Source organism: Hydra vulgaris, chromosome 06 (genome assembly GCF_038396675.1).
Source record: "Hydra vulgaris chromosome 06, alternate assembly HydraT2T_AEP".
Lineage (NCBI taxonomy): Eukaryota > Metazoa > Cnidaria > Hydrozoa > Anthoathecata > Hydridae > Hydra > Hydra vulgaris.
This window is the reverse complement of record NC_088925.1, coordinates 54,851,921-54,877,236: the sequence shown is the minus strand read 5'-3', so window position 1 is coordinate 54,877,236 and position 25,316 is coordinate 54,851,921. Positions and strand designations below refer to the sequence as shown.

General features: G+C 27.8%; 1 protein-coding gene across 2 annotated transcripts in view; it reads right to left on the bottom strand.

Moving 5' to 3' along the window:
• The window catches only part of LOC101240135 (rho guanine nucleotide exchange factor 10), a 77,525-nt gene that overhangs the window by 34,532 nt on the left and 17,677 nt on the right, over window positions 1-25,316 (bottom strand). The window contains exons 3-8 of one of the 2 annotated variants that reach the window (XM_065800491.1): window positions 18,467-18,648; window positions 9,080-9,188; window positions 2,827-2,915; window positions 2,591-2,668; window positions 2,340-2,513; window positions 899-1,015 (exon numbers count right to left, since the gene is read on the bottom strand). In XM_065800491.1, coding sequence (XP_065656563.1) covers window positions 899-1,015; window positions 2,340-2,513; window positions 2,591-2,668; window positions 2,827-2,915; window positions 9,080-9,188; window positions 18,467-18,648 — 749 coding nt within the window. The remainder of the gene's footprint in view (window positions 1-898; window positions 1,016-2,339; window positions 2,514-2,590; window positions 2,669-2,826; window positions 2,916-9,079; window positions 9,189-18,466; window positions 18,649-25,316) is intronic. The other variant, XM_065800492.1, reaches the window with a different exon arrangement.

Sequence of the window (25,316 nt, the reverse complement as noted above, 5' to 3'; positions counted from 1 at the left end):
ATCTCACTTCTGGTGGTCTCACTGGGGCTCACAGTGGCTGATGAACTTTAATTCAGATAAAACCCAATTTTTTTCAGCCAATTGTCATCGCAATAAATTAGATCTTCCTATATTTATGAACGGTGATGTACTCAATGAGTCATCTACTTTTCATCTTCTAGGATTAACTCTAACTTTCAATCTTTCTTGGAAGCCATATATCAAATCCATTTCAAAATTAGAATCTTCTAAGATTGCATCTCTATTCTTTTCTCTATAAATCTTAAAACTGTCCTTGTATGGAATACTGTTGCCATATCTGGGGCAGATCTTCCATTGATGCCCTTTCTCTTTAGACAAGGTGCAAAAACACATTGTAAACATAGTCGGACCTGCTCTTGCAGCCAACCTCCAGCTATTATCACATCATTGTAGTGTTGCTTCTCTTTCTCTTTTCTACAAATACTACAATAGACACTGCTCTAAAGAGCTAGCGTCTCTTAAGCCATTTACTAAAATTCATTCTCGCGTTACTCATCATTCAATAAAGTCTCATCCTTTTTCTGTGACTGTTCCTAAGTGCTCTAAAAACTCTTATTCGTCTAGTTTTTTTCCTTGAACATCAGTTCTTTGGAATTCGCTTCCTTCATCTTGCTTTCCTGATTCATATAGTTTGATAACATGATTGTCACTGTCAAAAAAATTTGTTTCTGACTGGTGACTTGTTGGAAACCAAGAAAATCATTAACGCAAAAATATAATAAACTCTTTTAAAAGCAATATCAACAAACAATAAAAGTAAATTTTAACTGTTATAAAGTACTCTCTCCTAAAATTACCAAAAAATTTATTATTTATCAAATTTAGAACTGCAATCAATATGATATAAACATCAACATAAGGTAAATATGTAAAATACCTTCAAAAAATTTAGAAAACTTGGAACAAGCTTGCATGTTTCTTTAATGCTATCCATTGCATTATGAAAATGACATACAAAAGAACTATAAGCCTTAATCACCACAGATTTTGAAAACTAAATAAAATATGTAACTAAAATAAAAAAATTAAACCTTTAAAACCTTAAGTAAACCTTTTTAAACCTTAAGTAAACCTTTCAAACAACTAAAAAAATAAATAAAAAACAAAAATACTAAAGGTAGTATTTACATCTATTTATTATAATTATTAAATAAAAAATTAAAATCTAAAAATGTTATCTATAGTTAGAACCATGCTACTAATCTTAAAAATTACTTTACTTAAAGTAAAATAAATTAAAATGTTATTTATGCACGGCAAACAAAACTAATAATAATAATAATATTCAGATTGAGTTAAATGTAGTGAATTTGGTAAAAATTCACTGGATTTAACTCTATATCCATATTTGACTAGAATATCTCCATGAGATAATTATATCCCAGCCAAAATCTAATACTATTTGCCAAGTCAATTTTGCGACATGCAGTTGAAGTTAGTCATGGATAAACAAAATTTTGTGATGCTTTGAAGAATCTCTTAAGAGTTTTTGCTTAAAGAGATGTCAAAATGTGAAGAAAAGTTGTGTGTTTCTCAAAGTGGGAAGACAAGTTGTGTGTTTATTTCTTAAATAAACCTTAGAAAATAAATTTAGAGTTAATTAAACTTACGAAAATAAATTATATATCAAGATACTAACAAAAAAAATCACCTTTTTACTTCTGCGTCTAAGTCTAATATTAGGCATAGTTTCATTATTTCAAAATAAAATTTCAGGTTTGTTTAATCAATGGTGTACATTATTCAGTTCTCAGGTGTCACTTTTGACAAAATGGAAAAACTTAAATTAACTTTTATCTGGCATTTTATAACAACTTTAATAAAAAAACAACAACAAACAAAAAAACAGTGTTTTTTCATTGAAAAATTTAGGCGTATTTTTCCACTTAGTCCCAAAAGTATTACACACACATTTTATTAGAGCAACTTGTTTTAAACATCTCACAGTCATATTCACTTCTCTCTGTTAAGTGTTTTATTAGAGCAACTTGTTTTAAACAACTAACAGTCGTATTCACTTCTTTCCGTTAAGTGTTTTCAAGTTTTTTCATAGTTTACAAATTTTTAAACTATGAAAAGTCTTGAAAATACAACGCATTGGAACTTGGGGATCCCTTTGAACTTTTTAAATTGAGCACAGTAGGCCTCTGCAAAACAATTTTGAATAACAATTTTATATAACAAATTCATGTCAAAGACCAAAAGTTTGCAAAAACATTAAAGTAACAAAGACTTGATGTTAGAAAATTTGAATAAACAGAATCTGAACTAGTTTTATAGCCAATTGGTTATTCTAACAAAAAATAACTCTAACATACTGAAGCATATATTATATCACCAATTGCATCTGAATTCTGCCAGTTATTCGCACGATCACTCAAAGCCATATTAAAAAGTTGATGGCATTGATAAATTTCACGAACATGTTTAAATATTACTTTGATTCGATCCAAACCAATAATTCTGTTTTCTTTGAGTGGCTCTTCATACTCCTATCATAAAATCAACATTTTTTTTAGATATAACTTTTTGATACATTGAAAGAAATTAAAAAAAAAAAATATCTCACCAAAATAAGCTTGCTTAAATTTTTCATATAAATGCGTTCATTATCCAAAATACATTTTATGATTGTATAACGTTTTATCTGTACAAAAAAAAAAAGATTACAAAAAGCTTTTATCAGCAAAAAATTGTTAATACTATTAATACTAAATTATATTAAAAAAAAATTAATACTAAATAATCATTATTAAAAAAAAAATTATCATTTTATTAAAATAAAAAAATACACAGCTATATTACTTGAATTTCATCTGCATTTTCTATTATTGGTGGAAGAGCAGCAGGTTCTTCATTTGTGTAAATTGGTATATACGCTTCTTTATCATGATCTAATAAAAGAGTCTAATAATGTAAATGGGAATGTATCACATTTTTATAAAAATGTTTTATCGTGTAATTAGAATAGGTGAAGTTCATTAGGAACGACAAAAGCAACTTACCTAGGAAGAAATGTTGATATAAACCCCCTGATTTATTAATAGTTAAAAATACTAGAACCTCATATGAATCTATATAAATATGGTTCTAGTAGTGCTACCATAATAAAAGTTCTTAGGATTGACAAAATAAGTTAACACTAAGAAAAAACCTGGTTGCCAAAAATTTCTGTAACACTTCTATGATATATGTAAATAAGAAAACAACATTAATCTACCCAAACAAGAATAGACCCATGAGCACAGAAATTTAAACAAACCAAAAAATTAGGATATAAAAACTTTTTCAATATTTTATTGATTTGTAAAAAGTAAAGTATAAGATTTTGCATTATATTAACCATTAAAAATTTGCTCTCTAGATAAAAAATGAAAAAAAAAGCCTCCAGCTTAAATTAGGATGAGTAACTTTTAATCTAAAATTATTTTTTGAGATTAAATTTTGGAATAAAATTAATTCCAACACCAAAATTAGAAAAAAATGTGCCCTAAAATCAACAATTTATTTATTTCTAAAATAAATATCTTTAAGAGTCTCTGTGTGTAGTATATATATATATATATATATATATATATATATATATATATATATATATATATATATATATATATATATACATATATATATATATATATTTATATATATATATATATATATATATATATATATATATATATATATATATATATATATATATATATATATATATATATATATATATATACAACCCTTCGAATTAGGAAAATTGAGGACCTCAATCTTTTAGAGGTCGGCATCAGGTTGGCAAAAAAATTTGATACAAAGTTCTTACCACAAAACATCGAAAGGAGGTCAGCAATTTTTTGCTGACCTCAAGGTTGTATATATATATATATATATATATATATATATATATATATATATATATATATATATATATATATATATATATATATATATATATATATATATATATATATATATATATATATATATATATATAAATATATATATATATATATATAAATATATATATATATGTATATATATACTTATATATATATATATATATATATATATATATATATATATATATATATATATATATATATATACATATATTAGTTTCCTGTGTCAAATAAAGATAATAAGAATTTTTTTGAATGCAGACACTGAGATGCGATTTTATTTTTTTAATTCAGTAGGTTTTTAATATATAACATGATAAAACAAAATATTTTTCGTACAGACAAAGGTGGTAAATTTTTGTTGTTAGATTTACAATGTTTGATAATTTTCTATTTTATAATAATATAATATATAATATAATATATAATATAATATACTAATAAATATATATATATATATATTATAATAATTTAATATACATTTTATAATAACAATAATAATATTAATAATAATAATAATAATAATATATATATATATTCTATTAGGCTGGCATAAATATATTTATATACATTGTTTCCAGTTTAGGATGTTGAACACTGGATCTTCTTGACTCATTGCATGGGTTTTGGTTGTATCTCTGCTTTTATGACTAGGCAACTCATTCTAACATCTCCTAATGAGAGTAAAGCTCTAAGACTCAGTTTTATGGTCCTTAGGCCAGCTGGTATCAGGTTTCTCGAACTCTGAGATCACATTTGGAGCCCTTTGTTACAGCTTAGGGCTTATTAATAGCAATGAGACAATTGCTTAAACTATTAGACAGTGTACTGAGTAGTATCTGTGCTTTCATTGTTAAGTTCTTTAAACAATTTAAAAAATGATTAAAGCATCAAGAACTATAAAACACAAAAAACCCATTGTCATCACAAAGTTCTCTAAATCTCTGATTCACTAATATTAGTGGTCTTTGAAGTAAACTTTCTTATGTTGAGTCTATTTCTTATGTTGAATCTTTTACAAAGTTCACCTGATTTACTTACTCATTGCGAGACTTGAGTTCAGCTGTCTCATCTTGTGATCTTAGTGATGATGGTTATCTTCCTTTAATTTGTAAAGAATCCAATGGTTAATGGTGCTTGGCCTGGGCATTTACATTCGTAAGAATTCACCCATTTGTCAGGAAACTAGGTTTGAATCCACAGAATATTCTTTTGTGTGTTTACGTTTAGCACCACTTCACTCTATAACCTTTCTCTTTGTTCTATATCGCTTCTTCATCTATAGACTGCACTCTTTTTAATGCTATTTTTGATCAAATTGACCAAGCACGTTCTCTTTATCCTTCAGCCAATATTGTTGTTGTTGGTGACTTTAATGCTCCTCACTAAAATTAATAATCGTTATCTTACTTTATAAACTTCATCTTTTCTCTTCCAGTAACTTAGAACTCTAATAAAGGTTGCTTGCAGCCTTGTTGGAAATGAAGAACACCATCAAAAGCACATTAATCTGACAATCATACATATTAGGGACTGAAGACTTCAAAACATACAGAGATCAGCATTTTTGCTTAACAAATATTTATATATATATATATATATATATATATATATATATATATATATATATATATATATATATATATATATATATATATACATATATATATATACATATATATATATATATTTATATATATTTATATGAATGTATGTATGTATGTATGTATGCATGTATGTATGTATGTATGTATGTATGTATGTATGTATGTATGTATGTATGTATGTATGTATGTATGTATGTATGTATGTATATATACACACAATTAAATCTGCTAATTTTTATAATACAAATTTAAAAATCAAAACAAAAAAGATTATATTATACTATAAATAAAAAGATTTATAAAATAACTTACTTGTTTTGGGGTTTTGATTCTTGCGATATTTAAAATTATTACTTATTAATTAGAAAATATCTGGTACTTTTAAAACTGTAAATATTTAATAGAAGAAAATTAAGTATTTCTATATTTTTACTTGTTTAGTACTTATAGGCAAAGGAGTATTGTATTAAATGTTAAAAAATAAAAAAATATTTATTTTAAAAAACCAAAACTCAAAATAAAAATTTCAGAAAGTTGTACATTTCTACATTGTTATAGGTTAATTTTTCAATTAAACTAGTTTAGTAAATTTCGATAGTTTAAAAAAGTTCACACCCATAAGGATGATAAAATCTATGAAAAGCAAAAATTTAATTTTATAATGTTTCATGTCCCCCTTATGCTTATGTATTTTACATTTGTAACAAGGCCTCCTATTGTGGATCGAGCCTGACATACAAGTATGCTCAATTATGCAAATATTACACTAAACACACATATTTTAATTATAAGTAAACTTATGCTTATTTTAAGTAAACTAATTATTTTTGCTAAGCTAATAGGCTTTTCAGTTTATAGCTTATATATTTATAAGTTATATATTACAATATTTAAAAGCTATAGATTACAACATTTATGAGTTATAGATTACAATATAGAACCTATATAGTTAGTAACATATGTACGCCTGTTGCAACACTTACTTTGAAGTCACTTTTCTCCTAAAATGCATATACATTTTAGAAATACCTCCCTCTTTTATGAAATAAAACAGTTATAGTAAAATATTTTGAAAATTTTTTTAAAATTAGTGCTTTTGTACTTTTATCCCCCAATACATTATTATTAGAAATAACTTCTTTTAGTTGGTGCACACAAATGCAATGTTTTTTAATTTAAAAAAAAAAAAATTAATAAGGGCCAGTGCTAGGAAGGATGGGATGTGTGTGCATACAGAGACACTATTCAGTCTCTCCTATGCACACACCATTTCTGTGAAACTAAAAAAGGGTCACTAAAAAGGGACCTTTCTAATCTAATTAACTTTTTTATTAATTAGCTGGCAAACTAAGGACAACAATTTCTTTTTCTTTTTTTTAAGAACAAGTATACTCCCCCCTCCTCTAACTCTCATCTCATAGTTACAGTGATGGCTTTATTTAAAAGTATTTTTTTTATTCAAAATATTTAGTTATTAACAACTATATGTTGTGGTAAATAAGAAAAAAAAAACATCAATTAAAATTAATTTTTTAAATTAGTGTGTATGTAGTTTTATATTCACATATAACACTTCCCCTCTCCATACCCTTTTGTACACTATTTGCAAACCCCCTCCTTCCCATCTATGAGGGTACATATTATATAAATGACGCCATCTTAATCCGAAAATAAAAAAAAAAGTGAAATCCTTTTTTTCCCATAATAGATGTATTTATAAATATACAGCTATAAAAACCCAAACCCTAAATTGATATATGTACTAAACCCAATGCTATTTAATACACTGTCATCAGTGACACTTTATGTAGATCTAAGTTTACAATATATAATTATATATGACTATAATGAATGAAAAAATTAAATAAATTCAAAAATTATTTTAATTGATCTTTTTTTTTAACAAACTATGCCAATTAAAAATATAAATAAGTTTATTTTGTTATTAACAAACCACCATTTTTTTACAGTTTAGTAATATGGCACAGTCTTTACCAATTATAAACTCTCTTAAGTATTTTCAAAAGTAGATAAAAAACTGGAAATTTTTTTACAAATCTCTAAGGTTTTATTTCTTGTAAGGTCTGCGGAAGTAATAGAGGAAATGGGACTGTTTGAAGACAGAATCCTACAGTTTGACATTTGAACAAATTCAACCTCAGTTTTAGACTTCTCTTTAATTAGATCTTGTATTTATGGTGCATCATAAGATTCCACTAATTTATTATTCTGGGCATAGTTTCCAATTCTATTATAGCAAAAAAACTACCTATTGAAGGATAAGTACTAACTATGGCTTCAAAGAAAAAAAAGCTCACATAGATAAACTCATATAAAGTTGCACTTGACAATTTTGAAGTTTTTTGCAATACTTTGCAAATCTAAAAAGGAAAAAAAAAGTTTTCTCCACTGCAGTGACCTCTGAGATTTTTGGAAAGTAAATAAAATATAAAAAAAAATATTTCACATGGACTTGAGAACAGGTCTCTCCAAGACATAAAATGTACTAATGCTTATAGCACCATTTTTTTTATATACTAGTTTTGCTGGATGCTCAAATTGTCTAAATTTTTTGTATTCAAGAATTATCTAGATGGCAATGGTCTGATCACTTTCTTAAGCTTGCAATTTCCAAGATGATAAAAAGAAAATTAAAAAACTCTAGTTCCAGACTCTTATCAGAAAAATGGTCCTTTCCTATTATACTATTTTACATTCTTGATGTCAAAAAGCACCCCAATTTTCAGACTTTTTTATTTATTTAAGTTCTTCTCCCTGACTAAGTCTTAAAAACTGTATACATGTATGCCAGTACAGATTTGATTTTGAGAAACTATCTATTGAAAATTTAGTTTCATTGTTTCATTGTAAACACATTGCCTTTCAAACTTAAAAATGCTTCAAAACTTTTTTATCTTTGGTCATGACTACAACTTATATCTTTAACTTCGATCATGATCACAACATCCTTCTTTTATTAATTTTAATCAAATTAAAGCTTTGTGAATTGAAAACATACAAAAAAAATAAAATAGAAATGTTGTAACCAAGATTTAAACTTTTAGTTGACCTTGCTAAAGTAGGAAGAATAACACTTTTACAAAAGTGAAAAGGTGAGCCTGGAGATCAACTTTTTAAGATAGACCATCAGGCACACATATTTATCTTTATGGAACATACTTGTTGCATTTATTTGTTATACTATTATAAAAGATAGTTACCATTATCTTTTATATTAGTAAACTGATAAAACTGGTATATATTTATCCTAACTTAACATTAAAAATGGTTATCATTATAATGTTTTATACAGTTATAAAAATTTAGGTAAACAAATTAGTAATTTTTAGTATATTATTATATACTAAATATAATATATACTAAGTATAATATTTAGGTAAAAATTAAAACAAATTAATTAAAATAATACCTTTTAATTGTAATCAAAATACAGAAGCAGAGTACATTTTAGCAATTAGTAATTATTTTAAAAGTATTTTATCCACACAATTAAAAAATCATGTATGAAAAACTCACATAACCTTTTAAAAAGCACCATACCTACTTCACCAAGACTTTCAAAAATTGCATTTTTTCTGGGTGGAAGTGGAGGTTTTGAGAAAATCTCATTGACTACATTGTCACTAATAGTGTCATAGTCAGAATCAATCTATTGAATAAATTGCAAATTTATCTAAACCATCACAATATATAGTTAAAAATGTGTAATTAAATTTTATTATGAACTATCATTTTCAAAAAAAAAGAAGTAACTTGTTATTATTAAAAAGAGGTAAGTTTGTCACCATTAAAAAGATAAGGTATGTTAGCCATTATACAAACTTCATAAAAATGATTTTTAAACACTTTTTAAAATTTATGTTAATAAATAACAACTTTAAAGTTCTTTTTCCATCATGTGGTAAAAATGTAATGAATTGGTAGGTTGGAAGGTAGATTGAAAGAGTGCTGGTATTATATTGGTGTGTGTGTGTGTGTGTGTGTGTGTGTGTGTGTGTGTGTGTGTGTGTGTGTGTGTGTGTGTGTGTGTATATATATATATATATATATATATATATACATGCATACAGTGCTTGAAGTGGAGAAAAAAAAGTAACAGGATGATATTCGGTAAATTAAAAATACCATCCTCCAAACTATTGTTATATATAGAGATTTAAAAAAAGGTGACAAGATGATGAAAAAAATCTTATTTAAAAAAAAAAATCTAAACATTCTTTTATTTATACTGTCATTACCTAATTGGCCAAAGCTTCTTATACCCAATTCCCTTACCCTTTTAGAAGTAATTAAAAATATTAAGGAGACAACAGCATGTCCCAAGCAAAAGAAGATATTTTAGATCCAGATTATAATTTCATAGATAAAGTTGAAGAGAGGTCATACTTTCCATCCAAAAATGCATCAATAAGTTGAACAGAAGCTTTTTTTTTTACCAAGTTAAACTTGTACATTACACCAGTGTGTAACAACAATACAAAAGTGCATGGCATTCTAGGAGCATCTTTGCTAAAGTGCAGCAATGTCGGTCATAAATACCAAATTGAATCTTTTTTGATACAGATAAGCATTTAAAGGCCCAGGGGATAAACGATGAAATAACCAAAAATCTCACTTTGAGATATGAGCAAAAGAAACTTTCACAACTGATAAAAACGTGTGCATATATTAAGTGCGTAATGCATTTTCAGCAGGATTGCCATTGTTTTCTCCTTTTTGCAATACAATATTTTGAAAGGCGACAAAAAATGCTACAAGATGGCACTAGCACAATTTTTTCAGGCAAACTTGGCTCATCGTTTTTCCCCTGGGGCCTTTAATTGCTTCATCAAAAATGCTCGACAAAATTTATGTGAGAACTGCTCAAATAAAACCAAACAAAATATGCACCAATAAACATTATTGGTGCATATTTTGTTTGGTTCAGGTCATCAATGAAGGCATCACCTTTTTTATAATAAAACTGTGTATCAATATAATCATAGCTATTTTTGAACATAACCAGCAACATATAAAACTGAAAGTAACGATTTTGCTTGAACTTTATTCTGGTTCTAGTTCTAGCAAGATTCAAAAATTTCACACTCTTGCTCATTTAAACTTTGAAAACAATCATTACAGAAATGGTGATTGGTACAATCATTAAAACTATCCATTTCTAACTCTATAGAAAGTTTTGCATGTTGGATTCTAACCTTTTCTATGACAGATTGAGAAGTAATAAATTAGGTTCCTCCAAAACACTGGTGAAACTTGCTAAACGTTTTCTTTAATGGATCAGTTGTGAATCACCCTAGGGTAATATAGTCATTTCCACAATCCAAAAGATACCTTGCAATATTGACAAACCCCTACACACATGAGAAATACATTCATAGGTATCTTTTGTAAGCTGCTTAATACGTTTTGGGGCTGACTTTTTCATTCTTTCAACCATATCAGCCAAATCTTCTTATGCACAAATATCTTTATGCACACATAAATAGCAGACTTATATTTGTGTGTGATCTTATAACTGCACGGTACTTATTTTTAAAACAAACATCTGCTCCTTTTTTCTTTTTTAATAGATGGATGATTTTTAAGTGCAGCAATTGTTTCATCATAGATAACTCGTAAACTGTCCACTTTCTGTTGCTCAATTGGTTTTGGAGCAACAGAAAGTGGACAGATGGAAGTTTCATTTTATTTTCTAAATTTTCAACTTTTAAATGGAACAATTAAATGAAATTTAATATACCAACTCATAAAGATTTATTAAATCACTGCACTTTGCTACATGTTTGTTACTTCAAACTGAAAAACTAATTCCAAAAAAAATTCCATACTATCTTATGATCCGACTTTTGAAGTGATTCTTGTCAAAGTTCTAATACTTGGTAATTTATAGTCATTAGAAATTAGAAATTTATTTTTGCAAAGTACAACATAGATAAATATGTTGTACTTTACAAAAAGATTAACCTTAAACTACCAAATTTTTTTATTGCTGAGTAAATAATGGTACACAGTCTCTTAAAATTTGTGTTTAGACCAATCACTGTTGAGTATAATCATTGCAAAACAAAAATAATTCACACCATGAAAATCTATTTACAGTTGTATAGTATCCATATTGCTGTCAAGACCTGTATTTCTAGAATGCCATGCAACAGTTTTAAGATGTTGCTTCATACTTTGAAGTATAACTACTGAAGATGATTAAACACTTTAAAATGGTGTTAATGTTACAGATACATTGGAATACCTAAAACATAATTTTTTTACTGCCTTTGTCTATCATGCAAAAGATTATTTAATGTGGTAGAGCTTAAAACTCACAATCAAGAGATTCAAAGTTTAAATCCACTCTATGCCTCAGGAAATACCACCTTTAACTTTTACCTCTGCCTGTGACCTTGTTTAACAAGGTTTGTGTTTCAGGGTTTAAGGTAAAGAATTAAAAAAAAAAAAAAAAAAATGACTCCTCAACTTTGAGAGCTTTAAATTAACAAAAAAAGATACAAAAAGTTTTTCAATATTAACAGAGCTTAGTACTACTTTTTCTCAAAAAACAAACATATTAAATATTAAAAACAATGTCAAGAGAAAAAATTAACTTTACAAGAACATTGCACATTTACTTAGAAACTACTGGATCATCTAGAATAGTTCTAAATTAGCAAAAGTCAGTCAACTATTTCCTGGTTTCTCAAACATTACAAAGAATCTTTATCCATCAATCGCAAAGCAGAATCTGAAAGAAAGAAGGGGTTTAAGAATAAAAAGTTAGCCTTGCCAATTGCTCATGCAGAAACCTGGACTATCTGACTATAAAAGAGCAAATAGAAACAATACATCACGTTCTTTTGTGCAAAAAGTCAAGAATTTTTATGGTATTCACTCTTATAGCAAGATAAAATATCCACACCATACTGAAAAGCAGCAAAAATATATCAAAATGGGAGCGACAAAACTGTACAACAATGTTCTGACAAAGTTCAATGGCTACCTAATTCTTGATGATGAAACTTATGTCAAATTAGACTTTAGATAAATACCTGGTCACAGATTTAATGCTGGCATTAAGTGTAGAGCTGTCAGTGATAAATATAAATATACAAAGCTGGATAAGGTTTTGGTAATGTATGGCAAGCAATTTGTAGCGGTGGCAAAAATACAAGCCATTTGTAACCTCAAAGTCAATGAATGCAGAACTCTACAAGAATGAGTGCCTGGAAAATATCCTCTACTTTTTATAAAACCACATATTTCTGTAACGTTTTGGCCTGATTTAGCAAGCTGTCACTATGCTAAAGCAACAATGAACTTTGTACCAATAAAACGGTGTTGAAATTATACCTAAAGATCACGACCCACCAAATTGTCCACAAATAAGTCCTATAGAAAAACTTAGAGCTATTTTTAAGTTTAATTTAAATAAGATACAAGGTAAAGCCAAGCTGAGAAAAGTTTGTGATAAAGATCCTGGATATGTACAGCGCAAAACTTGATGAGGGGTGTTAAGCCAAAAGTTTGTAGTCTTGCACAAGGAAAGGAGATCAAATAATTTAAAATATCTCAAATTATAGATTAATGAATACTCTATATGTAAAAATAACTTTAATAAATTGACTCTTTTGATTCAATTTTTTATGGCTATGCTTTAGTGGTCCTTCCTAAAGCCTTGTGGAAGTGAATTTAATTGAAAAAAAAAAAAAAAAAAAAATAATGCTTTTTTATAATGTAGGATGCAAGACTTTTTTTTTATAGTAAATTCATTCTAGCAAGATTTAAAGAAACAAGAAAATAAAAAGATTTACACATTGTTTATATTTTTTATATATTATAACTATTTTTTTCCTTTTAAACGTCATTTTATATATTTTTTATTTTAAAGCGCTTGAAAAATATGTGATAAAGCAGCTAAAACAAACTCTTGTGCTATTTAAGTTTACATCCTTATGTTTTTACAAAGCACAAAGTATTTAAATTTCAAAAATTTTCAGCAATTTAAACTGAAGTTGTAAAAGTTGTAAAATAAAAGATTAAAAATTTGAAAAAAACAGCATCTGCATCAGGTAAACACCTTGATAGTAATTTATGTTAAATGAAAGCACATTATGTGCTGTTACATTTTTGCTAATTTAATTGTAAACTCTGTTAATGTATCAGGAAAGTTCTATATTTTTGTACAAAACAAATGTGTGATTCATAATATTTTAATTATATATTTTTTCAACATCTTCACTTCCAACAAGGCTGCAAGCAACCACTATTAGAGTTGAAAGTTACTGAAACAGAAAATAATAAGTTTATAGAGCAAGATAACGATTGACAGACAACATAAAAGATTGCAAATCATATCAATCAGGAAAGCGATAAATAGATAAAGGAAGCGAATTCCAAAGAACTGATGTTCAAGGTAAAAACTAGACGAATAAGAGTTTTTAGAGTATTTAGGAACAGCCACAGAAAATAGATGAAACTTTACTGAATGATGAGTAATATGAGAATGAATTTTAGTAGATGGCACAAGAGATGCTAGCTCTTTAGAGCAGTACCTATTACAGTACTTGTAGAAAAAAGAAAGAGAAGCAACATTATAACGATGTGATAATGGTTGGAAGTTGGCTAAAAGAACAGGTACAACTATGTTTACAATGCATTTTTGCACCTTGTCTAAAAGAGAAAAGGCATCAATCGAAGATCTGCCACATATATAGCAACAGTATTCCATACAAGGACGGATTTGAGATTATAGAGATAAAGAATAAAATCCAGAGTAAGGAAGTATCAAGCACAATAAAGAGATGCAACTTTAGCAGATACTAAGTTTGAAATGGATTTGATATATGGTTTCCAAGAAAGATTGGAAGTAAGAGTTAATCCTAGAAGATGAAGAGTATATGACTCATCCAGTACATTACCATTCCTAAATAAGGGAAGATCTCAATTATTGCGATAACGATTGGCTGAAAAACATTGGGTTCTATCTGAATTAAAGTTCACCAGCCACTGTGAGTCCCATGCTGTAGCAGAAGTGAGATCCTTTTCAAGCTCAAATTGCCCCCCCCCCCCCTAAGCAATCAGAGAGTGTTGGCTTTTCATCAAGACAAGAATAAATGGTAGTATCATCAGCAAACAATGCCACCTTAGATGTGAAAATATCTGAAAGATCATCAATACAAATTAAAAAAAGTATGGGGCCAAGGATTGAACCTTGAGGAACCCCTGCAGTTACAGAATAAGAAGAAGAGTGCTGTTCATCAAGGACAACTTTTATACTATGATTGGAAAAGAAGGACTCAATTATATTAAAGATGCTATCAGATACACTATAAGAAGAAAGCTTATGGAGTAGACCAGCATGCTAAACTTTATCAAAAGCTTTAGAAATGTCAAGAGTGATAGCCTTAATCTCTCCACCTCTATCTAATGCACGATAAAACCTATCGGTTATTACTGTTAGCAAATCAGCTGTAGAACGAGAAGATCAAAACCCATGTGGATGGTCAGAAAGTAAGTTATTAGATTCAAGATGAGAGATTAAGTGTTTGTTAATTAAAGATTGGAAAACCTTGCTTACGATAGGAAGAAGACTAATGGGGCGGTAGTAAGACCAGTCAAATAGCTCTCCAGAATTTTTTGAAAATAAGGATAACAGATGCTGCTTTCCAGCATGCCAAAAAGCAAGACTCCGATAAGCACATGTGAAATAGTTTTGAAAGTATGGATGACAGCTCTGGAGAACACTTCTGCAAGACTAAAAAAGGTATGTTGTCTGGATCACAAGCTGTAGGAGTCTAAGCAGGAAATCATTTTAGATACAGAAGCTGGAGTGATACAAATGTCAAGCAATGAATCAGCCTGTTTGTCGGTTATATCAGGTAGAAAGCAATTAGAGGAACCAAGAGATAATATTGATAAAAAGTTCTTAGCAAACAATTCAGATATAAAGTTATGTAAGAAGCACATTTGTCAGCAGGAAGACGAAAGATTTCTACCCAAGGGCCATCACAAAGAAAATCATGGAAAGAGTTTCAGCTTCAAGTTGTAAGAGGTATGATGATAGGGGGATTCTGATAATGAAGAAGAATGAGATAAAAGTTTTAAAGAGATCACACCGTGATCAGAAGTACCTAGAGGTGAATATGGAGAATCTGAGCACTGACTAGGATCAGATACAAGACATAAGTTGAGTAGAGAAGATAAATGATTTGGGTTGTCTGGAAAGTGAGTTGGAAAGTTAACTATTGGAGTTTGAGATTGAGAAAGGCATAAGTTGTGAGCCTAAACGTCTGTCGGAGTCAAACAATTGACACTAGGGCCAAGCCATTTAGTATGATGAGCATTAAAGTCACCAACAACAATGATATTGGCTGATGGATAAAGGGAGAGTGCTTGGTCAATTTGATCAGAAATAACATCAAAAAGAGTACAGTCTTGAGATGAATGAGAGCGATATAGAACAAAGAGAAAGGCAATAGAGTGAAGTGGTGCTAAACGAAAGCACATAAAAGACTAGTCGGTGGGTTCAAACCTAGTTTCCCGACAAATGGATGAACTCTCATGAATGTAAATGCCCAAGTCAAGCATGTAAATGCCCAAGAAGTCGCTCCGGGCCCCTCACCTAAGACTAACTACATTATAATTTTTACTTCATTCATATTCAAATTTATTCATATATAAATATAAAATAAATAGATTTTAATTTAAAATAACTTTTCAAAGCTTTTTTGTTTGCGAATTCTTCAATGAGGGTGTCAAAATTAAGTTCTTTAGCCAATTCAAATTCAATACAAAATCTTGCTAGATCATTCAAACAACTTTGTCCCATTGTGGATCTATTTTGATTTTTAATTTGTGAGAGGCAACTAAATGATCTTGCTGTCACAGCAATGGTCACTGGAAGGCAACAATATATGCGTAACATTATAGTTAAATTTGGAAACAACTTGTTGACTTCTAATTTACAAATTTCTTTTAATAAATTCAATGGCATTAAATTTATAGCAATAAAATTAGCCATGTAGATGGACTTCAAATGCAAAATTTCATCAACTAGATCGTTATTGATATTGAAACAAAAACGTTTTTAAAGAGCCCGAAACAAGGTAGTTTTTAAGGGGACCGAAACAAAATTGTTTTTAAGTTGCCCGAAAAACTGTCACTAAGGGGCCGAAAATAATGAAAAGTTATGAGATATGTTGATTTATTGATTATAACTTATCTTTCCTATGTTATCCACTAAACATGAACCCCCCCTAAAGCCTGGGCCCAGTGAATTTGTATCGTCTGTCAACCCCTGTCTACAGCCCTGCCATCAACACTAAGACCACAAGATGAGACAGCGCAACTCAAACTAGTCTCACAAAGAGCAAGTAGGTCTGGTGAGCTTTGCAAAATATAAGAGACAACAGAAGAAAAGTTACTGTGAATACTACAAATATTAATGAATGATAGGTTCAGAGAACTTGGCGATGATGATGGTTTTTTGTGTTTTATAGCTTTTGGTACTTTAGTCATTTTTAAATTTGTTAAAGAACTTGACTCAAAGCACAGAGAGTACTCAGTACACTACTTAACAGCCCAAGCAATTGCCTCATTATTATTAATAAACCTTAGGCCAAAGCAAAGGGCTCCAAATGTGGCCTCGACAATGCACACCAAAAGTACGAACAGGGACACCATCCATGCACAACTTGGCACTGTTACTACTCTGATAATTTACTGCTGTTGATGGAATCAGCCTCTCTGAGAGCTACCATGGAGTTTAAGAAACCTGACTACCAGCCGGCCTCAGAACCATAAAACTGAGTTTTAGAGCTGTACCCTCATTAGGAGATAATGGAATGAGTTGCCTAGTCATAAAAACAGAGACACAAGCAAAACCCATGATTGAGTCATGAAGATCCAGCATTCAACATTCTAAACTGGAAACAATGTATTATAAATACATCTGTCAGCCTAATAGATGAAGAAGGAGTGCAGGGCTGGTTAACAGATAGAATCTGTTTACCCCTTAAGTCTTTGCCTAAGAGGTCTTCTACAAGACAGTAGCCGGCTGCATTTAAGATCTGCCCAAGATGAGTATTTTTATCAAGATACCATCTTAAGTCTATACTCAACAAAGAGCCCCAAGGCAGGGGGTGTTTTAAGTCAGAGTTGGCTTCTCCTAGCCTTTGCCTAAAAAAGCGTATCCTACAAGGCAGCAGTTTGTAATAGGTTAAATATTACCAGTAACAGGATAACCTGACCTGACATATATATATACAACCCTCCAAATTAAGAAAAATGAGGTTGGCAATAATTTGCCAACCTCAATCTTTTAAAGGTTGGCATCAGGTCGGCAAAAAAAAAATTGATACAACGGTCTTACCATAAAACATAGAAACAAGGTCTGCAATTTTTTGCCGACCTCAAATATTTTAAGGTCGGCAAAAAATTGCATATATATATATATATATATATATATATATATATATATATATATATATATATATATATATACACATACACATATATATAAACTTTTAGCTTTTAATTGAACACTTAACTTAAACACCAACCCTGACAAACAAGGCTACTGTGGAGAGATATAAATTGAGCACGGTACTTTAGGAGATGTGGTGGATATGGTAACTATTATTATTATCACTACAGCTATTATTATTATTATTATTATTATTATTATCACTTGATAAATTTTTTATTAATCGTAAATAACTTATGAACAAAGATTGAAAATAAACAAATTAGTTATTAACATATTACTTCAGTTTTTGGTAAAATAAATTGTAATTTTAATTTACTAAAACTTTGCTTAAGTAAAATAACCTTATAATTACTTAATACATATTGCTTTACATATATATCATAGTAAAAAATATAAATAATCTGCTTACTGAAAATAAATTAATTTGGTACTAAATATGAACAACTTACTGAAGACGAATCATCATCAAACATCTCATGGTTTTCATCAATAGCTTCATAATTTTTAATACCATCTTTGGTAAGATCTGATGATTCTCCTGAATCACTAGACTCATTATAGCTTGATGTCTTTTCAAAACTAAGAGCAGGTATTGAAAAAATATTAGGATTTTCTGAACAGTTTGAAACACCTAAACAAAAGAACTTTAAACAAAAAAACATATATATATATATATATATATATATATATATATATATATATATATATATAAATAAAATATATAGACCTCGGCAGGAAGCGAGAGCTTTAGCTCTTGCCCAAATTTCTATAAAGTGATTTATGGGAGCAATTTAAGGCTCTCGCAAAAGAATCATTTTTTCATAAATATAAACCACTTTCTATTTTTTTTTATTTTTAGATGTTGACTAGAAAAATAAAAAATTGTTCTGTAAACTACATCAAGTAAAAAAGACAAAGTTTGAGTTTCAGTTCAATTTTTTTTTTCTTACAAAAAATGCGTTTTTTTGTGTGTGAGTGTGTGTGTAAGAGTCACTGATTTTTTTTGCAGTGCTTGTGATCATATTTTAACTAATTAAATGGCTAACAACTTATTGAATTTTTAATATAAGTTATTTTACACTACGACAATTGAAGGGGTTATTGTGAAACAATGGCAAGCCACAAAAACAAACATTTGAGTAAAATGACTTTTAAGTTTTATTTAAATCTATAAAATCACATTTTGCAGTAAGATGATTTTATAATTATAGCTCCAATTTTAAGAATTATGCCTTAATATCTTTTTGGCTATTGCGGATACTATTTATGATTATAAAAATGATAATAACTCATTTTTAAAAAAAGTGCGGCTTGTCATTGTTTCACAATAAGCCCTTCAATTGTTTTGTTTTTAGTAAAGCAGAACTTTATAAATGTGAATATGAATATTAACTAATTATAAATGTGAATATAAATATTACATAATTATAATGCAAAGTTATTAGAGATTAGTAGAAAAAAGAAATTTTCCTTTTCAAACACAGATATTCAGTGCAGAGAGATTTTTTTTCTAAAAATCTATGGAATAAAATACTGACAATAATGGCGAACTTGACAATATGTTCAAGTTTGCAAAGTTGTTTATAAAAGAAAAGCATCATTGTTGTAACTAAGAAGAAAAATGCAAGTAATAAACCAATAATTGTATAATAAACTGCACACCTCTTTTAAAAGTATGTTTATAGCAACAACAACAAAAACTAAAAAAAAAATAAAAAAAAATTAAAAAGTGTCAATTGAAGTGCAAATATTTTCAATTAGATTGGGCTAACTGATTAGTTTCTTAAATAAAAAATCAGTTTCTTACAAAAACACCATTATGAAAAAATAAATTGAGAATATTCTGTCATTAATCTTTTCCTTAGTCAACGCCATGTCTATCTATTAAGGCTATTGTTTAAGATTCAGTTTATAATATTAAACATTTTAAAAAATACATTTAAAAAACATTCAATGAACTTTTTTTTTGTTAATTCATCTCCCCAAGGCCGAGAAGGCCACTACAGACGAGGAGGCTACTTAATTGTGGTTATAACCCTCTCTCAACACCATAACTCTGAAACACGAACCTTGATGAACAAGGCCGCTGCACGGAGAAACAAGTTGAATACAAATTACAAATATAACTAACTCATATATATATATATAAATATAAAATTATTACACAGAAAAGTAGGAAAGTATTGCATAATTTTTGTATTGTGTTGTAAATCATATATTTCATATACTATTTATAACTATTATATAAATTATATAAATTAATATAAATTTGTCTCAAGTTGATTAAAATAAAAAAATACAATGCACAATCAAATACTTTGATGAAAAAAAAACTGTAATTATATTAACACTTTAATTAAGGAACTTGTTGTAATAATCCTTAAACTTCCTGAGTTCTATTATTTGCTGTAATAATTCTTAAACTTTCTAAGTTCTATTATAGTAAGAAAACATAAAATATTTTTATAAACAGTAAAAAATTTTATAGCTCTTTCTTTATCAAATTTTATATCGATGAATGAAGTTGTTAGTAAATAAATGGATAATTAGATTCTTGTAAAATTAACTTTACAAGTATATGCTTGTGATGAGTATAAAAAGCAAAACTTTAATGAATAAACAGATGGCTCGTGCAAAAACTAAAATTTATATATATATATATATATATATATATATATATATATATATATATATATATATATATATATATATATATATATATATACATATGTGAATATATATGTATATGTGTATATATATATATGAATATATATATATATGAATATATATATATATGAATATATATGTATATGTGTATATATATATATATATATATATGTATATATATATCAAGCCTTCTCAGGAGATGTATGCGGTCGTATGCCTTATAGGACCACACATATAATAAATTGTTTTGACAACTTGGCCACAGCTCTTTGCATGTTTTAAGTTAACGTGTTTAAAAAATGCGCTGAATAAACAAATGTAAACTTAAACAAAAATTAAAAACAAACAAACTATAAACTGGAAAGAGAAATAAAAACTAAAAAAAAATGTATATATAACTACATTAAAAAAATTAGGATCTTAATAAATAACAAAATGAATAAAAAATAAACCAGAAAAAATAAAAGCATAAAAATAGTATGATTTTATTTTAATTTAAAAGCGTTTTATAACAAAGAATTTAGAGAAAATTAAAGCTTTAAAGTTTTTAATCCTTTATTTCTTTGAAACTTAATTATTTGAAAATTTGAAACTTTGATATTTTATAATGTCTGCAAAGCAAATAAAACAAAAACAAAAAAATTATGCACTAGTAGGATTTAAAACTTTGACCATTGCCAATATAACTGTCACGCTTCATAAATGATACAATTTTCAACATATGTGCTACATCAAGTTGGTGATATCGGAAAAATTATTAACTTTATACAACTTCTTAATTAAAAAATATATTAGTTATAAGCTTTTATTTTCTCTGCTTTATCCTTTATTAAATTTATCATCCATTAAGTTTATTTCTCATTTCAGTTTGTGGTTTGCTTATTTTTAATTTTTTAATTAAAAATAGTTTGGTTTTTTTAGCGCATTTTTGAAAACATGCAAATTATCAATATATGCAAAAAACAGTAGCCAAGTTATCAAAAAAAAAAAAAAAAAAATGTCTGCATGGTCATATAAGACGTACAACTGTACACATCTCCTGAGAAGACTATATATATCTATATATATACATACATATATCAGTATATATATATTTTTTGTAGTTATTTTAGGTGCTCCCGGAAGTCCTTACAGTCTTATCACAGCGCACCGCAGAAGAGCATTTAACAAGAGGTTCACGCCTCCTTCTGTACCAATGTAGCTTATATGGCTTATACGCTTTTATATATATATTTATATATATATTTATATATATATATATATATATATATATATATATATATATATATATATATATATATATATATATATATATATATATATATATAGAGTTGCAAAAAAACGTGTTTTTTTTGGTGTTTTTTTGATGTTTTTTTTGACTTTTTAAACAAGTTTTTTATTTTTCTTGGTAAATAATTTGGAAGAGTTTTTGTTTTATTCTGTCTATTTATAGTATATGATCATTATAATCACAAATATAATGTATAAACACCAATTTAAAGTTAATGTTTTAATAAAAAATTTAAAGAGCTATTTATTAAGTATATTTATTAGGCGGTTTAGCATTAAGTTAGTTATAAATCTAGGTATATTGTATGAGAATGTTTATTTGTCATGTTTTACTTCTTAAATATTGCTGTACATCCTAAATATTACACTCACTATATACAGAAACTATACTCGTCCATGACAAAATAACCGTTTTTCATAATTTAATTATACTAATATACAATATGATGCTTATTTTATATCAGACTTCAAATCTTTAAAGAAATAGACAACCCTAATATTTATTATGTAATAATTTAGTTTTACATTGTTTGTTACATATTTTGAATTATATTGCCAGTAAGTCTTTATAAAAAAAACCTTAACTTAATTTAATTTACATATTCTTATATTTTAGAATAATGTTTTAATAGTTTTAATTTGTTATTAATTTAGTGTTAAGTAGTGTAGCACTGTGTAATGTAGTATATACTCAATTAAAAAAAAGGATAAATATTTAAGCAAAAAAATTCAATAATTTAGTAATTTTAACATGTATTTCAACTATAAAAGATATTCTAATTAGGTGTGCTTTCTGAGTCCGAGTCTTCCTGCCCTAGACTACCTTCATCTAATGATTCATAAACAAAGTCACTGTCACTTTCTATATTAACTGCTTCAGACTCTGACCAAGGCATTGAAGTGCTAGGAGCTTTATTCACACTTGCATTATTAATTTGAGGAGTAGTTATGCTTGTACCATTTTCATAACTGGTGTTTTCAACATTTTCAAGTTTTAAATTTTGTGAAATGAAAACTAGTTTTCCAGCCCTTTCAGTCGTTAAGTGATTTCTTTTTGCACTATGAATGTTAGAATGTGCTAAAACTTCTCTCACATGCTGCACTTGAAGCTGGTAGCTGAAGAATTCTAGATGCAACTTTTAATAGTTCAGTAAAGGAACACAACCCTTTCCACCAATTTACGGGTTGAGTTATTCCACCTGCAGTCCAAATAAAAGGTTTTGAAAAAATACCACCATTTGATTGGTAATTAGCCAAGTCAAACATCATAATTTCTTTGTTTACTTCAGGCATTCTAGTAGCAATGTTGTGTATTGCCTCACATGCATCAATCTATAAAAAGATTTTTCTTTCAATAATTTTATAATTACTTTATTTATTTAAATAGTATTTTCAAATTTGAAAATAGTATTTAATATTATTCAAAATTTTTCCAAAATTTTACTTTTAATGTCCAAGCCATTTTAGCCTTGGGCATTAAAAGTAAAACTTGGTTTTAAGAATCATTTATGAATTATGTAAATACATTTTGTTCTCCAGTCAAGACTCTGCCTTGAAATTTGGGATCTAGTATATTGGCAGCCAAGTGAATTTTTGTTAAACAAAAATCTTTTTTTTTCTTGAAGATTTTTTTGGCTTCTTCTTCTTCCTTTTTTGAGAATGGGCTAACTGTTAAGTTTTTAAAAATGTGGTCTTTCAAGAAGTGAAAAATTTTCACAACAGTAGATAACATGGGAGTATTTGATTCAGTTTTCTTTATTGCATCAGTTATTGGTGACAGCAATTTGAAAAAACCTTCAACCCTGTCCCAAACAGCTGATAGAAGAATATTTTTTGTTGCTGAATTAAGTCCACTGTTTTCAGAAATAGCCAATGTTTTTAATGGTTGTTTATTTTTCTGTATGCTACCTAAGCATGCTACAGTTGTTCCCCACCTTTAAATAAAGCACAAAAAAATTATGATAACTTTAATAAATTTAGAGTAAAGTAATTTATTAAATCTATTTTTATGATTGTATAATAAAATTAGTTACATAGTTCAATTTTTTTTGTAATATACATTATATTTAAACTTTTAGTTGTATTACTTAGTTCGCACAGGTAGTTTCAAGGAAATGCATGTTACTACACCAGCTAATTTTTTTTGTATATCTCTAAATGCTGCAACAGATAAATGAGAATTTTTTTATCTCTTTAACAATATCAGTTACTTGTGACATCAAAACACTTAAAGTTGTCAATTTAAAACAATCTGTGAACAGTAAATTTAAACCATGTGAAATGCATCCATAGCAATGAAGATGGGGATAACAATCTTTTAGACAACTCCGTGCATTTTTCATATTTGCAGCATTGTCAGTCACAATGCCCAAAACTTATTAGGATTAATTTCTTCTAAAACTTTCTTTATTTCATTTGCCATATATTCACCAGAATGGCTTAATGTTCCAACAATACAGTTTAGGACATATTATATATACTGTACTATATAAGTATTATAAACCTATTTACTGATATATTATTTCTGCTTACTAAAATGGTTTTCAGAGTTGTTTGTTATAAATTTAATATCAAAATTATTTATAAAATAATATGCATATTTTAAAAGTCTACCAGTCTGTTAAGTAAATCATTTTCTATTTTATGTGGAGTGACGATCCACTAGCATATATTGCTCTGGCTAGGTGAGTATCAATCAGTTCCTGCAAAAGATAATGTCATATTGGTACATCAGCCAATCATGAAACAAATCTTAAATCTATGCATCATGAACTTTTAATAAGCTAGTTGCCATATCAGTTAATTCTTCAATTAAATCTTAAAATTTAAAAATACAAAACACACCTTTTCAGTTTTTGTCATGCTGTCAAACACGGAACTTGGTGTTTTACTTCTACAAAATGATTCAGAAGAGTTCCAAAAGAATCAGATCGTGGATTTTTTGATTTTGGTTCAGCATCTCCAGAAGAGTCTTGCTGTTTTTGACTATGAACTTATTTATTTGCATATAGACTTTTTATTTCTTTAGGACATTTTCAACATTTTTCAATATGCTTAGTCATTTGAGTTCCGTTTTTAGACATAATGTCAAAGCAAAAGGAACATTTAACTCTTTCCATTTTGCTAATTTGTTTCATGGATATAAATAAATTGGCAACTATGGTTTTATTTCTCCCTCTTGTATGGCCTGCTTTACTTATTTTTAAAACTAAAATTTACTTTGTTATGCAAAATATCTAAAATTTAAATATAATTAAATAGAGAACATAATTGATTATTAAAAAGAGCTTTTAAAACTGCCTATAACTTTTTATTTGCAACTCAAAACCTTATAAGTACAGT